The sequence below is a fragment of the Athene noctua genome, chromosome 7, assembly GCF_965140245.1.
Source record: "Athene noctua chromosome 7, bAthNoc1.hap1.1, whole genome shotgun sequence".
In the NCBI taxonomy this organism is placed as follows: domain Eukaryota; kingdom Metazoa; phylum Chordata; class Aves; order Strigiformes; family Strigidae; genus Athene; species Athene noctua.
In genome coordinates, this window is record NC_134043.1 from 11,813,280 (window position 1) to 11,835,519 (window position 22,240).

The 22,240-nt window shown below is 39.8% G+C and overlaps 1 protein-coding gene across 12 annotated transcripts in view; it reads right to left on the reverse strand.

The window, feature by feature from the left end:
- The window catches only part of KALRN (kalirin RhoGEF kinase), a 524,667-nt gene that overhangs the window by 183,980 nt on the left and 318,447 nt on the right, over window positions 1-22,240 (reverse strand). For all 12 annotated transcript variants that reach the window (XR_012633922.1, XM_074910291.1, XM_074910292.1 and 9 more), the window contains exons 12-14: window positions 21,862-22,031; window positions 15,775-15,949; window positions 4,199-4,394 (exon numbers count right to left, since the gene is read on the reverse strand). Coding sequence is in view for 11 of the 12 variants with exons in the window: in XM_074910291.1 (XP_074766392.1) it covers window positions 4,199-4,394; window positions 15,775-15,949; window positions 21,862-22,031 (541 nt within the window). In the remaining variant the exon portion in view is untranslated. The remainder of the gene's footprint in view (window positions 1-4,198; window positions 4,395-15,774; window positions 15,950-21,861; window positions 22,032-22,240) is intronic.

The following is a 22,240-nucleotide window of genomic DNA, read 5'->3' on the forward strand; positions in this document are numbered from 1 at the left end:
TATTCAATATTAAATGCACAGGTTTCCTTCATGCACACTCAGCTGGTATGGTTTTGATTGTGCTAACTCATCAGCAGCAACCAGTGAACTGCCTGGGATGCTATCCAAGGGCAGCCTGCGCTCCCCATGATGAATGATCTGCCCTTTCCCGCTTGTCATATGTCACGCAGATTTATTCTACAGTGCCAACGCATGCGGTGAGAGCACTTATTCTTCTCAAAGATTGCTTTGCAAAATAGGAAGCCTTGTTTTCAGAATAATTTCATACATATTATTTTACATTGTGTTTTGATAGATAGAAAAGCACAGCTGATTTTCTGATAAAACAAACTTGGTTGCCCTTTTCTTCTAATGTCTCAAACAGTGCAGCAGATATCAAGTGAAGGAATGAATTAATGGTTGGACTAGGTGATCTTCAAGGTGTTTTCCAACCTAGATGATTTTGTGAATTGAAAATGCTTTTAAAAGGTATTACAGAAAAGAGTACTGAGCCACACTAACTGGCATCCTACAAAACAGACATTAATTACACCTGAGCTATTTGCAATGTGAGATACTCTTCAGTGTAAGGAAGGGGTGCTGCTTTTTGATCCCTACAAACCTGTTTTGAAACTGTTTCAAACCTGTTCTCAGGCTGAACTATTAAAAGCCTGTGACAGGAAAGTTTACAATCCTCTTCCTTGCAATATAAACTATAGTTATAACTAATTATAAATGACATCAGAAAAAAAAAGAAATAGGTTTGCATTTCCCTTTCCAGCATTGCAACGCTGGGAGAAGGCATGAATGATGTTAGCTTGATGACTAGGAAATAAAAGGGCTTTGAATTATCCATATAACAGGTAGGGACTGTATAAATTTCCCTAGCATCAGCTTTGCAGTGTTTTTCAGGCTTGACTTAGACAAATTGTTTCTGAGGTATAAAAAGGTAGCTCTGTAAACCATGAGTGACTCCTAACTCTGATGCTAATTATGACAATGATACTGACAATGTAAATGGACTTTAATAATCAAATAAATCTGTGCAATCAATTAATCAGCTATTAGAGTGTAACTGCTTTTAGTACCTAGAAGCAGAATGGCTAAGGTGCATAAGCTATTGAATTACAGGAACACATCACCACTGCAGCTCAGGTTGAGGTGTTAAATCACTGATTAATTATGATCCTAAACTTTCATAGGAAATGGGTTTCTCAGAAATATCCAAGCTGCCACTTTTGAAAACACCAGGCCCCTTCAACATATCAAGTTAGACATCCAAAAAAATCAATATCCCTTTTTTAGAATATTTGCCCACATATTTAGCTTTGCTATCAGCAGTAGAGCTGCAATCAAACTGGAAAAATAGAAGATAGGTTCACAAAATAAAAAGTGCTGGCTCATTAAAAATTCTAGTCTTCTCGTGAATGTCATAATATTCTCTAAATGCAAATATGTTTCCTGAGGACATAGATTTTTAGTGAGACATGAAGACAATTCAGAAGTACTGCAGAATTTCAGAAAACGACCTGGCTTCCAGATCTTACGTACTCCCTAATAAAAACAAACATTTATTTGAAGAATCATTATTCTGATGGTGAAAACAGGCTAATCCAAAGCAGGCTCACTCACATGTGCTGGAGTAGTGGAAGGAATCACAGGAACATAACTCTGAGCTGTATGGAGCTGTGGAAATACTGGACTTGCATAGATGAATTGCATGCACGGATGCCCTGAATACTTTTACAGAATCTGTTATGGTGCATCACAGGACCACTGGATTTATTCTACCAACATGAAAATGTTCACAAGGATTTCCAGACACTCCACAGCCTGTTAAGAATCACCGCCCCAAATCTGCAGCAGACATGCAAAAATCATGTGCTAATGTCTTCTTTTTTTACCTGCACAAGATTTCCAAGTGAAAAAGGCATCATGTGTGGAAAAACCTGGATGTAACTTTTTTCTGACAGACTTACTAGCTTAAAGACCTCCACACCAAATGCCAGAGTGATCAAAACTGAATCAGTTTCCTGTGTGACATGATAAAAAGAATAAAGCTCAAAGACAGTTATAGGTAAGGGAAGAAACTTGGTCAGTTAGGAGTGGCTAGTTAGGCAGAATTTCTCTGAAAAATCACATTTTTTCTGGCTTTATCTTCTATGGCTACAGCTGAGTTTTGATTGTAGCAGTGGTGACACTGTACAATAGGAAGCAGCCATAGCAGCCGATTTCCCAGAACCCCTGCACGTTTGCAGCTCCGGGAGTAAGAACAATCATGCCTTAACTTATGCACCGAATGACTACGATATTCAGGAATGACTATGATTCAGGAAGAGGAAGTAAAATTAAATGATTTTTGTATGAAGTATAACTGTCCTTTATTGCAATAAGAAACAGTAGGCTCCAAAGAGCAATCTCTCTCCCTTATTTTGCCATCCTCCCAGCATTTAGCATTCTGTGCATGGCAGACGTGACCGTTACCTTTGGTTAACTACAGATACTCTACATCCTCACGAGGCTTCTGCTTTCTTGCCTTTGGGAGCAATGGGGTTTTATTGGGTAGGCTTCATAGAAAGTGATCTTAGATAATCTTATAAAAGCATTTTAAGAGACACTTCATTTAGTTGCTAATCCAAAAGAAGTTGTTTCTAACTTCTTGACAAACACAGAAGTTTGAGGTTTTTTCTTTCCTAAAAATTGGGTCACTGAGACTTCTGACTGTGCTCTGTTCTGGACCAGATTCTTTAGCTCCCATGGATTCCTACTCTATAAAGATTCTTCCAAGATGAAGGAGGGGGGGAAAAAAAAAAAAAAAAAAAGCAAGCATCTTAACTGATGTACTGGGACAAGTTTTCTATCCCAGAAAACAAGGGAGCTGAAGCACAGGACCAGGCATAGTGTGGGCAGATCTCATAGAAGCTCGCACACATGGTTCACACAATGCACCGGATTGTCTAGTTCACAACATATTCTTGTAGCAGTCCTTAAGCCTCTGTTGAGTGCAGCTTGCCAAATCAGGATGAATGCTGCCAGATTTTTTTAAAGGTGGGTGCCTAGAGGTAAAATGTTTGCCAAAGAATAAAAGCATAAAAATTCTTTTTATTTTGAAAGTGCAAATTGGGAAGGAAAGAACAGGAATTGCTCTTGCTTTGCACTCTTTCCAGACATTTAAGAAGGTTAAAATACTTCACAAGTAATATTCACTTCTGGACTTTACACAGTGATTAATCTGAATTAAGATATTTCTTTTCCACCTGCAAAATGCAAGGATACAAAAATCCCGATTCATACGATGTCTTAGAAATAGAATCCTACTGCTGAGAAGCAGAGTAAAAGTATCAGACAGACTCCCTATCAACATGAATCAAGTCTGTCATTTAAAAGTACATGCCAAAGGTTTTTTATACATCCAAGTTTCTACCTTTAACTTTCAAGTGCACATTGAAAAGGAAAATTCCAGTATGGTTTATCATATTCCCTTTGTAACCAAAATAATTCCAATTAGAGCTGGCTGGAAACAAGAGTTCTATTTCATGACTGGTTTCAAGGCACTCATATTTGGTTTCTTTCCTAGAGGGCTCTTGGATAACTAGCTTCTTCCCTCACTCCTCTCTCTTCCCCCTTGGACGTGTCTGCACCCTGAAATATGGCACCGGGAAAAGGTGTTGATGTCTTTGGAGAATGAAGCCAGCATATCTGGTCAGTTCACCTCTCAATAAAGTCTAGTCAAAAGCTTAGGAATCTAGAACTTCATCCGGACCTGAGGTCTGACTGGTCAGCTCAAGTACCTGTAACTCATGATTCCCTGCAGTGCTTGTTTCTGAGCTGGTGCAAGGGCAAGGTCCTACCAGTGTAACTTGTCTTGCCCATCCCTCTCCATCTACTTTGGAATTGATCACAAACTCCATCCTGCAGTTGTGAAACTTTCAGAATGGAACCTTAAAGTCAGCTTTATTCCCTCAATGAATTTCAGTCTCAAAGAAACAGCAATTTTTGACATATATTCCTGAATCAAAGAATTCCTAAAACTTGTGGAACAGCTCTGGGAGTGGAGGGACAGGTATTACCCATACTCACTTATGTTAAAAGCTGATGTATTTAGTATGTATTGGGGTATTTTTGCTTGATATGCATTTTTGGTGTTTGGGGGATTTTTTTGTTTGGTTTTTTTTTTTTTTTTTCTCATGTGAAATAGAGATCAAATTGTTCTGCTCACCTGAAGCCTGGACCTCCATGATGTATTGGTGTAAATCTTGCCCTTGCTGGATGACTTCAAAGGTCATGTTGTTCATGGCCAACTTCCGCTCAGTGTGACGCTGCAAACGCTGCTCAGCCAGTGTGAGGTCTTCAGTATTGAAATCATTCATTTGTCTCAGCAGATCTTCATTCCAAGCATCTAACTCTGCTGTGACCTTCATGGGTAGAAGACAGACACTGTGTTCACTCAAGTTCAATGAAAAATCTTACTCTCAGCCTGCGTTTGGATCACAAAAGTACTTCACATTTTGACTCTGATCCAGACCACAGCCTTAGTATAATCTGGATCCTGCCCACTTAATGGTCATGCTTAACATTTTGCTTAGGTGAGAATGCAGGAACAGATTATCAGTCCAACAAGAAATCTGACACCTTCTTCGCTTACACATTCCAAAGGGCATTATAAGAGAAGACTCACTATATTCACATGGATCGTAAAGATAATGTTTCTGAATAAACTCAAATTTAAATGAAGAATTAATGCTTACAGAATTGCAAAACAATTTGTTACACCTGTGACTACATAAATCCAAGATGGCCTGAATGTTTCTGACAACATTTTGCAACACACCATATGTTACATATTACATAGGGAAATACTACTTATTCTATCTTCATAGAACTGAAATTAAAAACTGCTTCCAGTAAGCCCTAAACCAGGGACAACTAATATATTTTCAGAATTATTACTATCGAAGTAATGTATTGTGAACAGTATCTACCCATTGTTCTCAGAAAATGCATCATAAGACTAAATATTTTATTACAAATTTGTGAATTAACCCCTACAGCATTGATTGCAGTTGTACAATGAGTCCTGTGCTGTGCTTTCAGGGACTTAAGGTCTTTCTGTTGTCTTCAGTGGACTTGGGAACAAGCTCTATATAACTTTTTTCTGCTGTGAATCTGAAAGCTTTTACTTTGAAGAATGAATATAAATAATCCACTTTTACAGATGGGGAAAGCACAGCACAGAAACATCATACTCAAGGGCTAGGTGAATCACCAGTAGAATCACAAATTGTACCTGGCTCTAATCAAAGACCTATATAACCTGCCAGTAACTCATGGGAACATGCAAAAACTTCTGTTGCTTTCTTTGCTTCCTGATCACAACACACAGTGTGATGATTTTAGCAGTCCTTCACCGTATCTTCTGTATTTTACATTTTAGCCTACAAGTAGCCAACTGGCATCAAAGTACTTCTCTGGTTTTGCCTGTTTAGTTAAAGCAAGATCTAGCATCTACCCAAACAGCAGTCTCACCTCAACACAGATTCTGCTACTGCAGACAAAAAAGTGTGAACGTGCTAGCGACAATGAATGAGTGGGGAGACAAGGGAAATGGGTATTAAATCATGCATACAGGCTAGTGCTGTACAGAATGCAATTTTTTAAAATATTACAAAAATTATTAAATAAATGCCTTCATTCTGATTCATAGGTCAATTTGTCATCTAAATTCCCACATTATGATGTAGCGAGAAGTTCTCTGTTTCTCACTAAAAGTGCTCTTCAGTGCCTGTGTGCAGTGAGATGCTTAACTTCCTAAGTAGCCAAGATACAAAATTTTCCACTGTTTTCCTTTTCAGAAAACATACGTTATATCCAATGCAAGCACAGGAAGGCAACCCGAATGGACCGGCTCTCAGCCCTTCTCACATTAGAATATGTAAGAGTACACAGTTTTGCTTTAGAAGGAAAAAAAAAAAAGCAGGTTTTAGGCTCTTTTTCGAGAGAAGCAGGAAAGCAGGTTCAAGCAACGAAGTACCTGAGACCTCAGCTGCAGGGTGGAAGACAGAGCGTGGATATCCTGAGGGGCTTCTATTTGTCTTCAGCTTGTTCCATTGCCCATTCCACTTAATTACCTTTAACTAATACCCATCTCTACAGTCTCTTTGGCCCCATTCCTGATTCCAGCAGCCCCTGATTCATTCACATATCATTGCTGGAGTCCCTGGACTGTAGAGACTTATCAGCAGATTTAACAGTTATGGAGAAATAGTCAAAGCAGACGCTGGATAAGGGCTTTACTAGATACATTTACATTTAGAGATAGATCCTCGGCTAACAGTGATCAGAACTGAGGTGGTCTTGACCTTGTTTTAAACTACAAGCAACAGAATGAATTTAGAGTAAGTTCAGATTCCTACAGTCATGACAGAGAATACACAAAGTTCAATGCAAAGCCCTTTCTGCTCTTTCTAATGGAAAGGCATGTGATATAAGTGAATCAGAAGAATTTTATTTTTTGTGAGCTATTAAAAATATTTTCTGAATTCATTGCATTGATTGTCAGGCTGCTAAAACGTAATTATTTGAAATTTTGCAAGGATTCACAAAGTACTTCCCAAACTCCTGCAAACATTCTCATGTATATACACTCAGGAAGATGTCTAAAAGCATTTATAAGACACAGTAATAGAAAAGATTAAAACAATCAAAGAATGTGTTACATCAGTTTGCTCTGACAGCCATGATGCTATGATTGGGGGTTTCTTATCAGAACAAAATCTCAATCCCTTTTACATCTACGGACATAAACTCCAGAACAGGAAAATGCAAATCCTTCAGAGGTTTGAACTGTCAGGGGATTTGCAATGGACATATGAAGGAATCAACAAATTTTCCCACAGGTATGATGAGATCCAGCACTTCTACAAAACTGCCTGAGTAAACCTCTCTGCTGTGTTCTCTTTCTCTTAGCAACTTTTTCACCTGGCTGTGAAAGGGACACTGATCCGCATTTCTTTTATCATTAAATCTACAATAATTTCCACTTGAGCACAGAGAAACGACTGTTCCTGACTGCACTGGTTTTTGCCTCTTAGGCCTGAGTGTCCAAGACAGGTCTGTAGCAGAGCAGCATCTACAAACACTTAAGAGAAGGACTGCCTCCTAGGCAACCAGTGCTCCTTGTGCTTGTGCTGGCAACCAGCTTTCACCAGGCTCCCCACACGGGAGGAGCTGCACTTAAGTATCTCTACCTGTCCTGTTAGCCACTGCAAGGTACTGAAGGGTTTATGCTCCATTATCCACACTCCCCAGTTTAAATCAGTTGTTCCAATTAAAGACGACAGTGCAGGCAGTCAGGGCACGAGCTGATAAATAACGTGGGATGAAAGGCCAGCCCATGACACTCCATGTCACATTTCCAGGACCAGGGGCTAAGACTGCACTTGAGTTGCTCTGGACAGCTGGACAGGGCCAGCAGGGCTTGTTAGCCCAGCACCAGCTCCGTCAGGGCCAGGAGCACAGCCACCAACGGAAGGGAGAAGGAAGGAAGGAGGGAAGTTGCCTCTGAGTGGGGGCTGATAAAGGAGTGACAATCATCCCATGTGCTGGGTGAGGGGAAGAAGAAGGAGTCAGGCACAGCAAGAGGTGGAACACCACCAAATTTCTCAGGCGAAGCATGTACAGGAAGGTTGGGTACATTGCTCTGAGTAACTGAGACAAACAGATGGCTAGAAGGGAATCTAAAGCACACGAAGGCAAAGCAGCAATAGCAGAGCTGTGATAACAACCCAGGTTTCCTGAATCCCAATCTGGTGCCCTATCCCAGAGACCATGCTGCTTTGTGTATCTCATTAAGACATTTCCTTTTCTGCCTGTACAGCCAATGCCTCAAAATTCCAGCATTTTCTGTACTTCAAACTGGACCATTTGGAAATGGTCCCAGAGTTTGAATTTGAGTCTCTAACTGGTTTGATTTGCATATAGGGAAAATGATTTATTTTTCTTCAGGAAGAAGCTGTAATTATGCAGCTCTGTTAACTACAGATGTATATTTTTCAAATCTAAAAAAGGACTTTGGATGCTTTCACAGACTGGTCAGGCAGTGACATCTATGGTGAAACTTGGACTGCATCAGACAAAAGTGTCCTATCTCCTAAACCGTGGTAAGAGCCATTTGCACTAGGCCCATGTCAGGAATTTTCTCATAAATGAGGCTCACTTGGCCATGAACTTGTTTAATTTCCTTTTGACCCAGAATGGCTGATTAGCATTTACACTATTCATCTGCTAGACTTTTTAGTGGGAAGAACTGACAGCACTTCTTATGTTTATTCACTTTAATTTCCAGTGTTTGTGAGTCTAAATAGACCTGAGTGTCCCTCACATGCCCTGAGAGAAGAGAAGCCCTGCTGCAAGACAAGCCCTAAACTCTGCTCTGTTCTGCTGTGGCATGAGAGAAATGGTACCAAAGCAGAAGGGTCATGAGAGCAGCACCAGTGGCAGCACGCTGTTCTGCATTAGCAAAAGCAGCAGAGATGCCCAGGTACCCACACTATTCCAAGGAAAGCTGCACATATGCCTGCAGCCACAATCCATCTGACTCATTGGATGCTCCTTCCTTGCAGGTCATATATGTTTGGTGGCCAAGAAACAGCTCCCTATTACTAAAGGAAGGTCAAGTGACTCCAGAGTACTGAGAGAGAAAGACACAACAAAACTACTGATTGGCAATGAGTCTAGAAAGCACATTTCTTCACTCTTCAGCTAAAATAGATGCTCCTGCTGCCATGATAACAGGAGGGGAACTAATTCTGGTAGTGAACCCAATCTAGTATTAAATGAGATACCCAAGATATCGTTATCAGAGCAGTGGAGGCAGTGCAAGAGTTAATCTTCAACATGCGAGCAAATACTGGGTTTGTGCTGAGCTCCACGCTACTATCAAAAGGCTATAATAGATATACAGACTATGTCAGCCATGTCTGTTTTTCATGCAGACACAGCAACCACAGTCTAGACCACATACTCTTTAGGCAGGAATCCTTCTAAAGTAGCAACTTAATATACCCAAACTCCCACTGCTGCAATACTGCTGCATTTGCTGCTTCCTGGATTTATCGTGCTGCAACACCAGCAGATAACATGACCAAAAGGGAAGAGAAATGTTCATCTTCAATCCTGGAGAAAGAGGAGAGGTATAGAGAAGAGGTACGCAGGTGAAAAGTAAGAGCAGTAATAATAACAGTCCAGCTATCTCATGCCTCCATTGTAGTCTGCTTATGAATAAGGCTAGAGCCTACCCCTAGAGCAGCTCCTGTGCAGGCAATTGCACATGTACAATAATTTAGTATCTAAATCCTAAGTATCTTTTTAAAATGCTGTTGATGAGATTTTCTACAAAATGATGCTGCTGAGCCTTGAATGCTGCTTGTTTGGCCTTAATTCAGTGTTTGACACCTAAAGTCGTCTTGTTTAATGCCAAACAGAAAATTTTGTTTGCCAATTGAAGGAGGTGGAGAGGGGAAATGAGGAATCAAGCAAAAGAAGATAAATGCTATATGGCAAATGAATCACATAGGAGCTGATATTTTGAAGGTTGGGCTGAGGAGGGGCATATGAGGAGGAGTGAAAGAAAGTTCTATCCTGGGAGCAGAAGCTATCAACACAAAGAGAGTGGGCTCATAAGAAGGATCTGAAAAAGAGTAAAGATGCTTGGGAAGAACAAGCAAATGTAGGAGGCAGGTTGCAGGAGAAATGATGGTGCAAGTAGGACGAGGAGCAAAGGTGAGAAGAGTGGGCAGAACATGGGGATGAGGCAGGACAGGAAGAACAGTCACACAGGCACAGGGCAGATCTGTACAGAGCTCAGAATCAAACAAAGGGAATATCTATGTCATTTCAAGAGATAAAAAGATGGCAGCCATACAGCTGGGATGAACACAGAGTGAGGATGGATGAGATGAGAGGTCAGATACGCTCCAGGAAGGAATAAAAAAAAATAAAAATCTGAGTCCTGGATGCTGAGGGAGTGTCTATGAGTGCAGAAAGGGATTATAATGGAGTAGGGGAGACCAGATCTCTAAGATAATAGAGACTGGGCTCCAGGGATAACAGCACTTGACTCTGCTTCAATGTTCAGAACAGGCTGGAAGAGCAGACGACTATGAGCAGACTATGGATCTATGAGCAGACTAATACTGAAGGTATACGGTAGAGGAGATGTAGGTAGGAAAGGGTGAATGAAACTGCCACTTCTACAGATCGTGTAAGGAAAAAGTTTGCTGTTCCTCCTCAGACCTCAGTTTGGGCTGACAGTATGACAATGCTGTCACCCATTTTTTTGACAACAGACAGAGATTCCATGCTGACTTGGTGAGGACCTAGGCCACTGAAGTGTGAAAAGGCTGTCACAGTGATGATTCTGCTCTGGTGCTCTTTGGCTCCTGAATCCCAAATATAGAGAGACAATGGAATTCAGCTCCAAAAGACAGGGTGCCCAGAACAGCTTAGTGCTTGCCTTTCCTTAAAATGATGAGCCATTTGAAAATTAGGTATATATGGAAAAGAAAAACAAAAGCTTGCTAACCATGAGACCTTACAAGATTCCAGCCTACGAACAGAAGAGGCTGAAATTTTTCTACTATTCCCCTTCTTTCAAATGTAACTCAAGATCTCTGTAACTCTTATTTCTAATAAAGCAACTCACATCTGAGTGTCAGCTCTAAGTCAGTGAGGGGCTATAAAACATCTTGTACTTTCTCGCAGGCAGCTAATTCACTTGAAAGATTCTGTTAATGTTATAAACCTGGAATGGGAAACTCAAGTGAGTTGTAAATAACAGTGAAGTAAACTACTGTGAAAGCTGGCTCCTGTTGCCTTCTAAACTCATGCTCAGGGATGGATGTGAACAGCCCCAAGAGCCAGCAAGTAAAATCGACTGAAAAATTAATTAGCAGGTGAAATGGAGACAAAAAGATTGAATAGTGGAAAATTAGATATCCAGCAGATGAAGATTTTAGTGATCATGAGGCTTTCTGAAAGATTATACAAGATTGAATTTACATTGTACAGTGGGAGCCCCCATAATCCCTTCCCGGACTCTGTCTTGGCCTAGGAACCCATGTTGCTCTAAGACTACAGTGCATAGGCTCTGTCTAGCACTGCACAGATTCATATGTATTGCAGGAAACAACACACACAAGGGAAGGAGGTGGGCAGCTCTGGGAAAGGGAGAGGGAAGTTTCCTTGGAGGTAACCAACAAATGTTGCCAGACAGGTATTGGCTGAGATCATTCCTATTCCTAGTCATAAAGTTTTGTAGAGGTCCACGGGGGAATTTGATCATTTCTCTACAAAAGATATAAAGAAAAAATGTCCAGAAAGACTCTGGATGGCAGTAATTTTGTAGGGGTTGCAACTCAGTGAATTTTACCATTTGTTTCTTATGCATTTACTCAGCATTTCACTGTATATTAGCATTCATTCAAATAATGGTTAATAAGCCTTTAAATGACTATTTCTGAAGCAAGGGACAAAGTATGCTTGACAGATTTTACTGAGGATATAACTCTGGAATAAGACCGTGCTTCATACGTATAATGTGCTCAGTGTGGTGCCAGCACTGCTGCTAATGTCTGCCAACTATCGTCCCTTGAGTCTTACACCCTATTTCCTCGTAGTGGATCAGCTACCACATTCACATTGCATGAAATCTCCTGAGTTACTTGGCTGGCTGCACAAACTCAGTTGAAGTCTGTATCATATAGAAAGACTAACCATATAATCCTAATGATCCCACCTTGTCTTGAAATGCACAATGACTTGGTAAAGGAATAAAGCATATCAGGCATCAAAGTTAGACACGTTTCCTAAATAAAGAATGGGTTGTCATTTTATGGTTTTAAAACCTAAGGCAGAACAGCTTCCCATAGGGATAGCTAGGCTCTCATGTTTCTGTTATGTCTGTTTCCAGGTGTTGCCATAGTTTGGATTTCATAATTTACCCCAAGAACCCCGAGTGTAAATATCAGTCAATATAATGAGATTAAGGCAAGAAAGAACAGGCAGCACATACTATTTGCCTGTGGATTCAAATTCATATCTGCCAAACCTGCCTTGACTCAAGTACAACACAAAAGCTTAGAAATCCTCAGAAGTTCTAAATGAATGAAGCTGGTCTGCCTCGCCAAAGAAATAGGCGGGTGGCTTCTCTTTACGTAAAATACTTTTCCTGAAGACAAAATGCAACAATAGTTGGGAGATTTCACCAAAATGAAAGTCTCAATGATGCCTAAATAGATGGAAGTAAGTGTTGCTCGTGCAGCAATCATTAGTTCTGAAGTCTGTCTGGACTCCAAACCTCTGTCAAGAAGAGAAGATTACAGAAAAGCTCAAAAACCAGGAGGGCTACAATGCAGGTGGGTACAATGCAAGTTTAGGTAGGAGTGCCAAAGGAAAGGGTCATGTGATCTATGTCATGGATTTTAATATGTGGGGAGAACACAAGAGGCAGGAAAGTTTCCAAAGAACAAATGACAGATATTTTCTAAATAAAACTAAAGGAAAATCACTCAGTTGCCATTTGTGAGTTAAAAAAAATTCCTAGTACTTTCGGTTTACCTTATTAATTAGAAAGGAAAGAGAGAGAGAAAGAGAGGGTAGTAAGGAAAATTAACAGAATCAAAAACGTTCGGTACCAGAACTGGATGGAAAGACACGTCACGAGATGTAACTGTTCCCTGAGGCTGAGCTCTAATGTGCAGCCTTCCCTAAAGCTGTTGGAAGCAGATGGGCACCCACAGCCACATCCCTCTGGCTTCCACTAGAAATGCAAGTTTTTCCTCCCACCAGAGTTCTGAGGGAAGGGTCCTCATCACAAGGGATTCCTTGGATCATAAGAATGCAAGAACCAAGGGTGAGAACACAGACCTGAGGGGGAAAAATGACAAGCATTGAGTTTCCCAAGACAGAAGCAGTGAAGAGGACAAAGGAGTCCTAGTTTGGGAGGTGAAGGGCCCACTTTTTGCAGATGTTTTGTGTGGGTGCAGGAAGGAGAGAGATAAACATGGCTGCAGCAGGTAGACGGGTTTTGTAGGGATGGGTTCAATATGGCACTGCTCTTTGGGCAAATGGAAGGGGACTTATCTAGAGTAGAAAAGGAGAAATTCATTTGACAATTGTACTGGTACAGATTATTTTACTATTCTTAATCTATGCAGTATATAGGTTATTATGGAAAATTAAAACCTAAATACATTTCCAGTTATAGCTCAAGCTACTTGTCTTTACTAGAAAAAATACTTAATGTCCTGTTTTAAATTTCATCACCTTTTTCTCTTAAAAGCTTGGAATAGTCAACCATTAGTTATACTACATCGTTTTTAATTATGGTGATGAAAAAATCTTTTTGCTTCTCAACAATGGCATGAGATAATTTTGTTAATTTTGGTAACAATTTCCTACTGACTTGGAACCTTTATTATATGGCTGAGGCAACTGACTGCAATCTACCTTCTAAGGATCATTATTGTGTCAATTTGAGCCAATTCAGCTGTTGTTTGAAATGCACAGCATACATGTGTTATTTAATATTTAATTTCAAATTGTCTTTCATTATCCATCAAAATGTTTTTCTTAAGACCTGGATGTCATTATAACATTTAAGATACTGACCTGGATATATTTTTCATTGTGTGTTCAGTTATAAATTGTTATAATTATTCTAAAATAAAAAATATTTGTGAAAATGAGGGAGCTTTCTAAATAAAATCATCTGCTCATAGACTCCCCATGAAACGTGTTCTCAGATTTCCTTGTAATATTAATCTTGCAGAGGGAATTCAGATGTTCTTATGGTAAAAAATGACAAATCTATAGTGACAACAAAGTGGTGATTTTCTTTTAAATCCTCTCTAGCTAATCTTATTTTAGAAGACTGAAGCACATTTCCAAATTTAAATATCTTAATGTATCACAGACTCTCCAAACGTGTCTGTGAATACACAGAAGTAGGATTCATGCAAAAACAAAACAGAGGGATCCACAGAGTACTCCCATCTCTGGCACCAGATATGGAGGGGACTAGGATAAGTCACATCATCTCCTGATGCCTCAGTTGCTCCATCAGTAAAGCAATCCATGGTGGTAATGGCCTTTGAGATATTTGATTGAAATACTATGTACAAAGAAAAAGCATTTGAAAACAGTGATTTTTTTTTTTTTTAAATCTTTAAATAAGTCAGAATAATTCTAGGTTCACACCTAGAATTTGCAGTGACACAGGCTGAGATCTTAATGAATGACTCTCATGTGTTCACCATATACTGCCTACAGACACATCCAGGTGTTTCAGAAGCACATACTCGTTTTCATTTATTTTGCTTCATTTTTGAAAACACAGGTGCCATTTATAGGTATGTACAAGTATATGCATTGACACCCCATTTATATCCTTAAAGTCTCAATTATTCAACAGTTGTCACACCACTATATCAAAATATCTTATATTTAAATATAGGAGATACTACAGTTACTGCAGGCTCCTGAATTTTGATTGTAGCATTCTTAAGGCAAAGTATGTTTTCTGACATGAAATACATACATTTATACTTAAACACACATGCTCACAAAAAATACTGTCTCTTGGTATCAAGGAGGCTGTATATAACTGCTAAGTAAAATTAAACTATCCTAATTTACATAAATAACAAGCACTGTAGAACAGACTTCAGTACAATATCCAACTATGCAGTCACAATAGGAAGACTCAGTTACTCCTCACTGTTTTCCATCTCTGGCATCCAATTATAGACCAAGACACCTAAATGCCTCTGTTTCCAGCCTTTTATTCCACCACAATTCATGTCTTAAAATAAAAACAGAGTATAACACAGCATTTTAAATCTCCCATTAATTACCAATACCCACTTTGAGATTACCTACAGATTTACAAATAATATCTTCAGGAATATATCATCCTAAAACACTTGAAAGTGTTCAATGTGGGATATAATAGGAGAAACACACCCCAGAAGGGACATAAGTACTGACACATAGCCTTCACAGATTTTGTGCACAAGTTAATTTACCTGTTGTTCTTTTTGCATCATGTTTTATCAGAACTACAGCAAGTAATTAATGAGATTAGCTGGAGTCTCTAACGTTTCTCTATCCAAGAATACTTCAATTATTAATGTTTTTATGAGTTTTCCACCCAGTGTTTTTGATTACAAAACAGAAGTACAAAACAGAACTGAAAGACCTTTTTTGCATGAGGACATTAAAATATACTTTAACTTCCCCTCATTTTTTTTTCTTTCCTTTTTAAATAAATCCACTGTAATGTTTAAAAAGCCCATGTTTAAAATATCCTTTCTTTTCATGAATAACATGTTTTTCACTCGGTGGTTTAAAGCCAAGCATGGATCTGTTTGTATGCATCTATGTTTGTATATGATGAGACAAACCTCACTAATAAGTGATACTGAACTTTCAAATCGCTGAGTGACTAGTGTCAATAAAGAGTTAGATTATGGGCATCTTATAAAGTTTCTCTGCAAAGCAGGCAGATTCTCAGCAAAGTCAGTTAAGCAGACACTAATCTATTCCAGTGCATTTATATCCTAAAGCATATTTTTAGCTTCAACATGCCAAATTTAAAACCTGCTTGTAATTCTCTCTCTTCCTCACTGGACAGCTGAGCACAATCAAATAGCTCCAGGTGTATCCTAACAGAGTATGTTTACATATACTCCCTCTCCCACAGCTCTACCTTTCTCAGGTCATGCAGGCAGCACTTACCTCAATGGTGTACTGTTCAAAAATCCGGAGCTGCAGGAAAATATCTAGCTTAATCTTCCTCTCATGGAAGAGCTCTTCCATCTGTACCTGGGCCTCGTCGAGCTGCTGAAGGACAGATTCAATGTGGCTGATAGAGCTATTGTGTGGAGTCTTATTGTTTGAAACAGCAGAGTCCCTGTAACAAGGTAGAGAGCATGGTTAAAGCTGAGCTTTAAGGCAGGCAAAAGAGCAAGTACTACACATTTGTGATTCTGCGTGCTGCTGAGAAGCAAACTCAAGCACAGAGGGCTGAGGGAAGGGGTATGCAACACTCATCTCTTCTACTCGCTGAAATCCTGCAGCTCCTGAGCTTGGCACAAAGTTTGAACAAGGAGATCACCCTTTCTTTTGTCGTGACACTGCAAACTTACACACTTGGGGGGGGAGGAGAGGAGAATGACACCTCAATCTCAATGGCTCTCTTGAGGAGATTGGCTGGAAATTCCCTTTAATCCTACAGAGTGACCTGCTCAGCCTACATTCACACCAAACTCAGAGATAGTATTTAGCCATCTGGACCTTCACAAGTTAATTTCATTTTTGTTTTATTACTTACAGACTAAAGGAATCAGAATCACTGGCATTTTAGATCAAGGGATCAGGATGCCTTGATTTCTTCTCGATTACATAGTACAGCAATAGATGCAGAATACAGTGCAAAAAACTCCACTGAAGAAAAACACCTTTCAAACACTGTAAGACAGACTCTGACTTCTCTTTTCACTAGGGTGGGTGAAATTAGACATGCTTGTGATAGGCCAGATACTGCTCCACCTCCACCTTCCATATACAGGCATATACCAGAAGGGAGCTACTCCTTTACTGGTGGGGTAGAACCAAGGGGAAGTTTCCTGTACCTGAAAGAAGTCTTAGCATGGACATAGGACTGTTCTGACAGTTTCTTTTCTATTTGTGCTCTCACATATATTACTAGGCTCGCCTACAGTCTGTTACGTCTTCAGTACATTTTTTTGGTGAGTGTTTTACAGATAAAGAGCCTTTGCAGACATAAAGAGCTGAAATTTATCCTCAAATGTGCCACAAAAGGTCCCCCAACTTTAACAAGAACCAGAAAAGAAACTCTGAAACCATAATTTAATCTTGACTTTGGTACTTCGGCGAAAACAAGATTTAGATGCAAGGATTTCCTCTGTCCATCCCACTCAGAGGCATCTGCTAGCAGCTGCATTATTTAGTATAAACCAAGTCAACTGAAAACCCTATCACATACACTGCTGGAAAGACCTGTGCACTGGTTGGATAACAGGATGAAGTGGGTCAGCCAGCAGCTCTTACCCTCAATATTTCCTATCAATCTCCAGTTCTGCCTTGGAGAAGGTGTGTGGGGAGGCGCGATTACAAATCCAACAGCTCATACTGGACTACTGGTGCACCAACAAACTCCCACACGTGTAGAGCACCGGCTGACAGTATTGGAAGATGAGTGAAATGTCCGGTGATGCTGTCAGGTCACCTCACTGTCCCACAGGGACCAAATGAAGCTGGGAGCCGTTCCTCTGGCCAGCTAACCTGGCCTGCTGAGTTAGAGGTGCCCATGCAGTTTCCCCACTGTGGAAGAGTGTTAGTCTGTTCCCAATTTTTAGGTTTTTATTTCCCTTTTCTAGGTTGAATTTTCCCTCCATACACATCTAGCAAAGCATTCGTAGTTTTCTACAGTACTTGACTGAAATGCTTGTGCTTTGATCTTTCAAAATTATCACCACATAGGGTCAGGTCAAAACAATGTACAGTCAGCTTAAATGTTAATTGAACACTCAGTGAGCATAATCGAGAAATAAAAAAGTATAACTTTTTGCAGATGCCTTAAATTGAAACTGATACACTGAGTCATTTGAGGTAAGTTTAAAACACACCTCTGAGGTTCTAAGGCAACAAAACACACATGTTATTCTGTTTTCATTATCAGAATAAGCATTTGCCTGAACATCTGAAGCCTAAGATTATAATTAAAAATACAGAACGCTTAACTGTTCAGTTTTCTTTTTGGATGCGTTTCACCTCTTTTCCTTTATGTTTGGTACACTGAACTTCAGATGTTCTAGCATTATTCTGAAGCAAACACTACCAACTTCCTTTGCTTATAAGGGAATATTACACCAATATAACTCTCTCCAGGTGATATGGTTTCTGCCCCACTGTCTGTCTTGTGTTTTCACCTTCTTGATGACCACAAGGTCTCTCTCTGCCTCCACATTACAGCTGTACAGAGGAAGGATGAATGAAAATAACAAGGTGAGATTTTGAAACTACAGCTTAATCTGAGGCCACATTCCATCAAGTTCTGGTTCCTTCAGTCAGCACCTGTCTTCTGGAAAAGGACATGAAATACGTCTTCATTCAAATGCAGGATTATTACTACTCATATATTATCTAAATGACTCAATGAATTATTCAAGACTGGTGTTGAATAATCTCTCAAGGGATTTAAAGACACACTTGGTTTTAGAAATTCTTTTTCATTAAACATTTCACTCTTCAAATCAAGGCGTTTCAGGGGCTGATGCAATACAAAAATTTAAGTGCAATAATCCAGTATTTCTTCACAGTCTCCTCGGATAAGGCCTTGACAATCCCTACATAGTCTGGTTTGAGAAAGATCTCCTTCCAGAAAATTTTTTTCCTGAGATTGGATGCTTCTGCCACAAGATTTCCTGCCTCTGTCTGGGAATGAGAAATTTTGGGAAAGAATTCATAAAAGATCCCTACTAGTCTCTGAAAAATTATGAATTAGAATTAAGAAATGCAGGGAAATTACTGGGGAAAAAAAAAAACAACAACAAAATAAACTTTGCCTTACATAAAATTGGGTTTAGCGCATTGCTGTTGAGTTTGTCCAGATTCAACGCTGGGCTCCTGAAACCACTTTCAGTGTGTTAACTGCGAGAAAGCTTAGTGAAACATGCCCATTAGCAAAAGCTCATATGCTGAACTACTGCAAAGAAGGCAAGATACACAACTCTTCACTGTCTTTTTTGCCCCTAACATTCCTGTTCTTTCACATCTCACTGGAGCAAGTCACTGTTTTTCTTTCAGAGATGTGCAGAAATATTGCCCCTAAGCAGCACTCCTAGAAATGTAGTTCAAAAGATTTGCTTCATGTTGACTACTAAGAACAATGATCACCTCAGTAAAACACTGATAAGGAAGAGTGAAAAAAGTGTTTCCAATGCTAACCATGACATGTACAGTTTTGCTAGCCAGGCCTGTTCTAATCATGACAGGTATGGTCTCCTGATGCAGAGTCACTGAAGGCCCTGAAGACCTTCTGTGAAGAGCAGTCCCAGGCATTGTATTTAACTAGTTCAGGCAGTTGAGCTAAGCTATCTGGAGGAGACAGAGTGCTATTACACAAATAATCTTCTCTAAACCAGTATCTGTACTCTCAGGGATAAGGACAAGAAAAGTAAAGTATTTCAAAGCCCTGTTAATTTTATTGGTTTTAACCTGTGCTATGACATGCTTGGTAAGAGCAGTGTATTTCATTATTGTTGTAGCGTTTGCAATCTTCTGCTATTCTTCGCAGCAGGTACAAAGTGATCCACATTGTCAAATGCTGTGTTAAAGAAAGATTGTAGCAATTCTAATTTTTTCTCCTTTCCTTTATCTATGTGTTTTTATTTCTGCCAGCAGGCACAAAAGCTGTTAGAGTGGGCACACACAAAGGTGGTTTCATGTTATTCTTACATAGTTCTACTTCACTTTTTGAAAGAATCCAGGATCACATTACAGACTTTGCAGTTAGTGCTCAAAACCAACACCTGAACCAGAGATCATCTTGACAGTTCAGCTCTGCAAATCTTTGCATGCGTTCAGGGCTTCTGTCCTTCAGACAACTGTTCTGTGTTTGGTCTTAACTTTATCAGATGCAGGGATCACTTTGCACAAATATGTTTACCCTGTTCCACCTTGCTCACTGCCCAGAATACAAGCCAGACCCCCAAAACTATTTCTTTATTAAATACAGCTGCCACAAAACCTGTCTTGGCATTTCCTAAATGTTTAGGCATGACACCAGTTCCCAAAGCAGTCTCAGACCTGAGGACACCCTTACTTTTCAAAGACTGAAAATAAGAATTGACTAACTTTACATTTTAAAAAGCTAAAGTCCCGCATGTGATATCCCAGTTCACCTTTTCCCCTTCATGATCTGGTAGCTACTAAACCAGCTCTTCTCCAATAACTGCTATTCATAGCGATGCTCCACTGACCTCAGCTCCAGATACTGCCCTGGCCACTCTCCAGCTCCACATGCTGCTCTCCTACGGACTCAGGTGCAGGCAAAAAGCCCTTAGGCCAATTCCACAGCCAGAACCAAGACTCTTTCAATACAGACACTTACTGTAACCCCACAAACTACCCCACACTCTACCTGATGGGCTTAGACAGGATCCCTTTCAGGCTCTTCTCCATGGGTGTTCATGCTGAAATGATGTTATGCCAACAGGTGAAACGAACAACAAAAAAAAATCTTTAGTCCAGAATTTCACTGCCATTTCTGTGATCTTGTAGAAATGCCCTAAACTTTGCAAAAAGTTTCTTTGCATAAAGGGAAATTACCATGCAGACCTCGGACTGATCTGTTATGGCTGGGCATACATACATTCTTAGCAAAAACCCCCTCCTTCTGGCAGCTCACCACACACAGCATGTTTCCCTCCTACTTATCAGCAAAGACGAAAGGATGGATGGAGCCCAGCTATGTCTAACTCCCGATCCTTCCCTACCACAGCTCGGGTCCCTCGCTCTCACCTTGTGACCCAGATAAGCCACATACTAGGAATTTACACAGGCTCTCCTGTGTGACTGCCTAGGGCTAAATGACAATCAAAACCTAGAGAAGCCCTTTCAAATTTTTTTCTTTTTTTTCTTCTTTTTTTTTCCTGACACAGTGGAGAAGACTCTGCATCCAGGGTGACAGGAAAAAGTATAGAGGAAAGTTCAACATGTGGCTGTAATAGGACTCAGGGACTCCATGAGGGCTCTTAAGGGCAACGCTCCACCAGGGCCCTTCACTGTCTAGAGCACCTTAGGCTTTTCCTATCGCGGCCCATCATTTTCTGCACTTCTTATGTGAGAACTGAATGCATCAGGTTAGGAAAACTCAGGGTGAGGAGGATGACACAACTCTCTAGGACAGTCTCTGGTGAAATGCATCAGATCTGTCAGATTTGCATATTATATATGTATACAGAACATACACACTACATACATGTAGATAAGGGCAATCTGTAACCGTGCAAAGACCTAAAGAATGAGTGATGTATTGGACTTGGTTTTGAGCTAAGTAACATCACTAAAAGGCAGGAAAACTCCACTGCTGTCAACAAAGTTAGACACAGAAAACCACCATAAAGAAGAACAAATGAGAGAGATCTTAAAACTACAAGTTTTGTGTCATCTTACTCTCCAAACATTTGTCTTACTACACTTACAGACTGAGAAAGCAAAAAAACCCTTTCTTGGAGCCAGTGTCTTCATGTATTTTGAATCCAGTAAAATGAACTGGTTTAATTCATAATGCAAGTAAAACTGGCAGTATAAGACCCTCTTTGACACTATGAATAAACCCCACATGGACAAAGATAAAGAGAATGGTGTTGTATGCAAAATGAGAATGAAAATTGTTAGACACATGTATATTTTACTAAGAAGAATACACTTCTCCTACATCAGGAGTTATCATATAAATCACGAGGCCTCAGCTCACAACCACTTAACAGTCTTCTATAAATAACAACTAAAAATATTCACCTAAAACACATTTGTTTCAATTCACTTCACTATGCTTATAAATAATCTCTCTGTCAAACAGGAGCCCATGCTGATCCATAAACTACTCTAATCAGTCCACATAAATCACTCCTTGCAATTTCAACAAAACACTCAAAGAATTTGAAGAATCATAAATAAGAAAAGAATTAATAAACTCTCCCAATTAATCCTAATTTACAGTTCTCTATTTATGCACAACCTAAACCACACCATACATCAGATTTCTCAACACCTGTCTTCCAGGTGAATGCTTACCTGAGCTGTTGGATTAGATCTTCCCCTTCTTTAATAACATTGAGGGTAGCATCCAAGGTGGCTGTTTGTTGCTGCTGAAACTGCTTGATAAGCTCCTGAACCGCATCCACAGAGTCAGCACAGACATCCTCTAAGAGCTCCTTCTGCAGATCTTCCATCCATGTCCACAGCTGGGAAGGAGGGGAGGGAAATATAAATCAGAGAGGGATTGAGATTTAACCCTTTTGCTCTCTAATTCCAGATCAGTAAGCATTAACTAGGGCTGCATGTTTCACATGAAAACTGACCTAAAGTTTCTAAAAACAAATACATTGGTTATTGATTCTGATTGATGCAATTCCATTTTAAGCAACAGAGTAAAATAAATATAACATCAGGT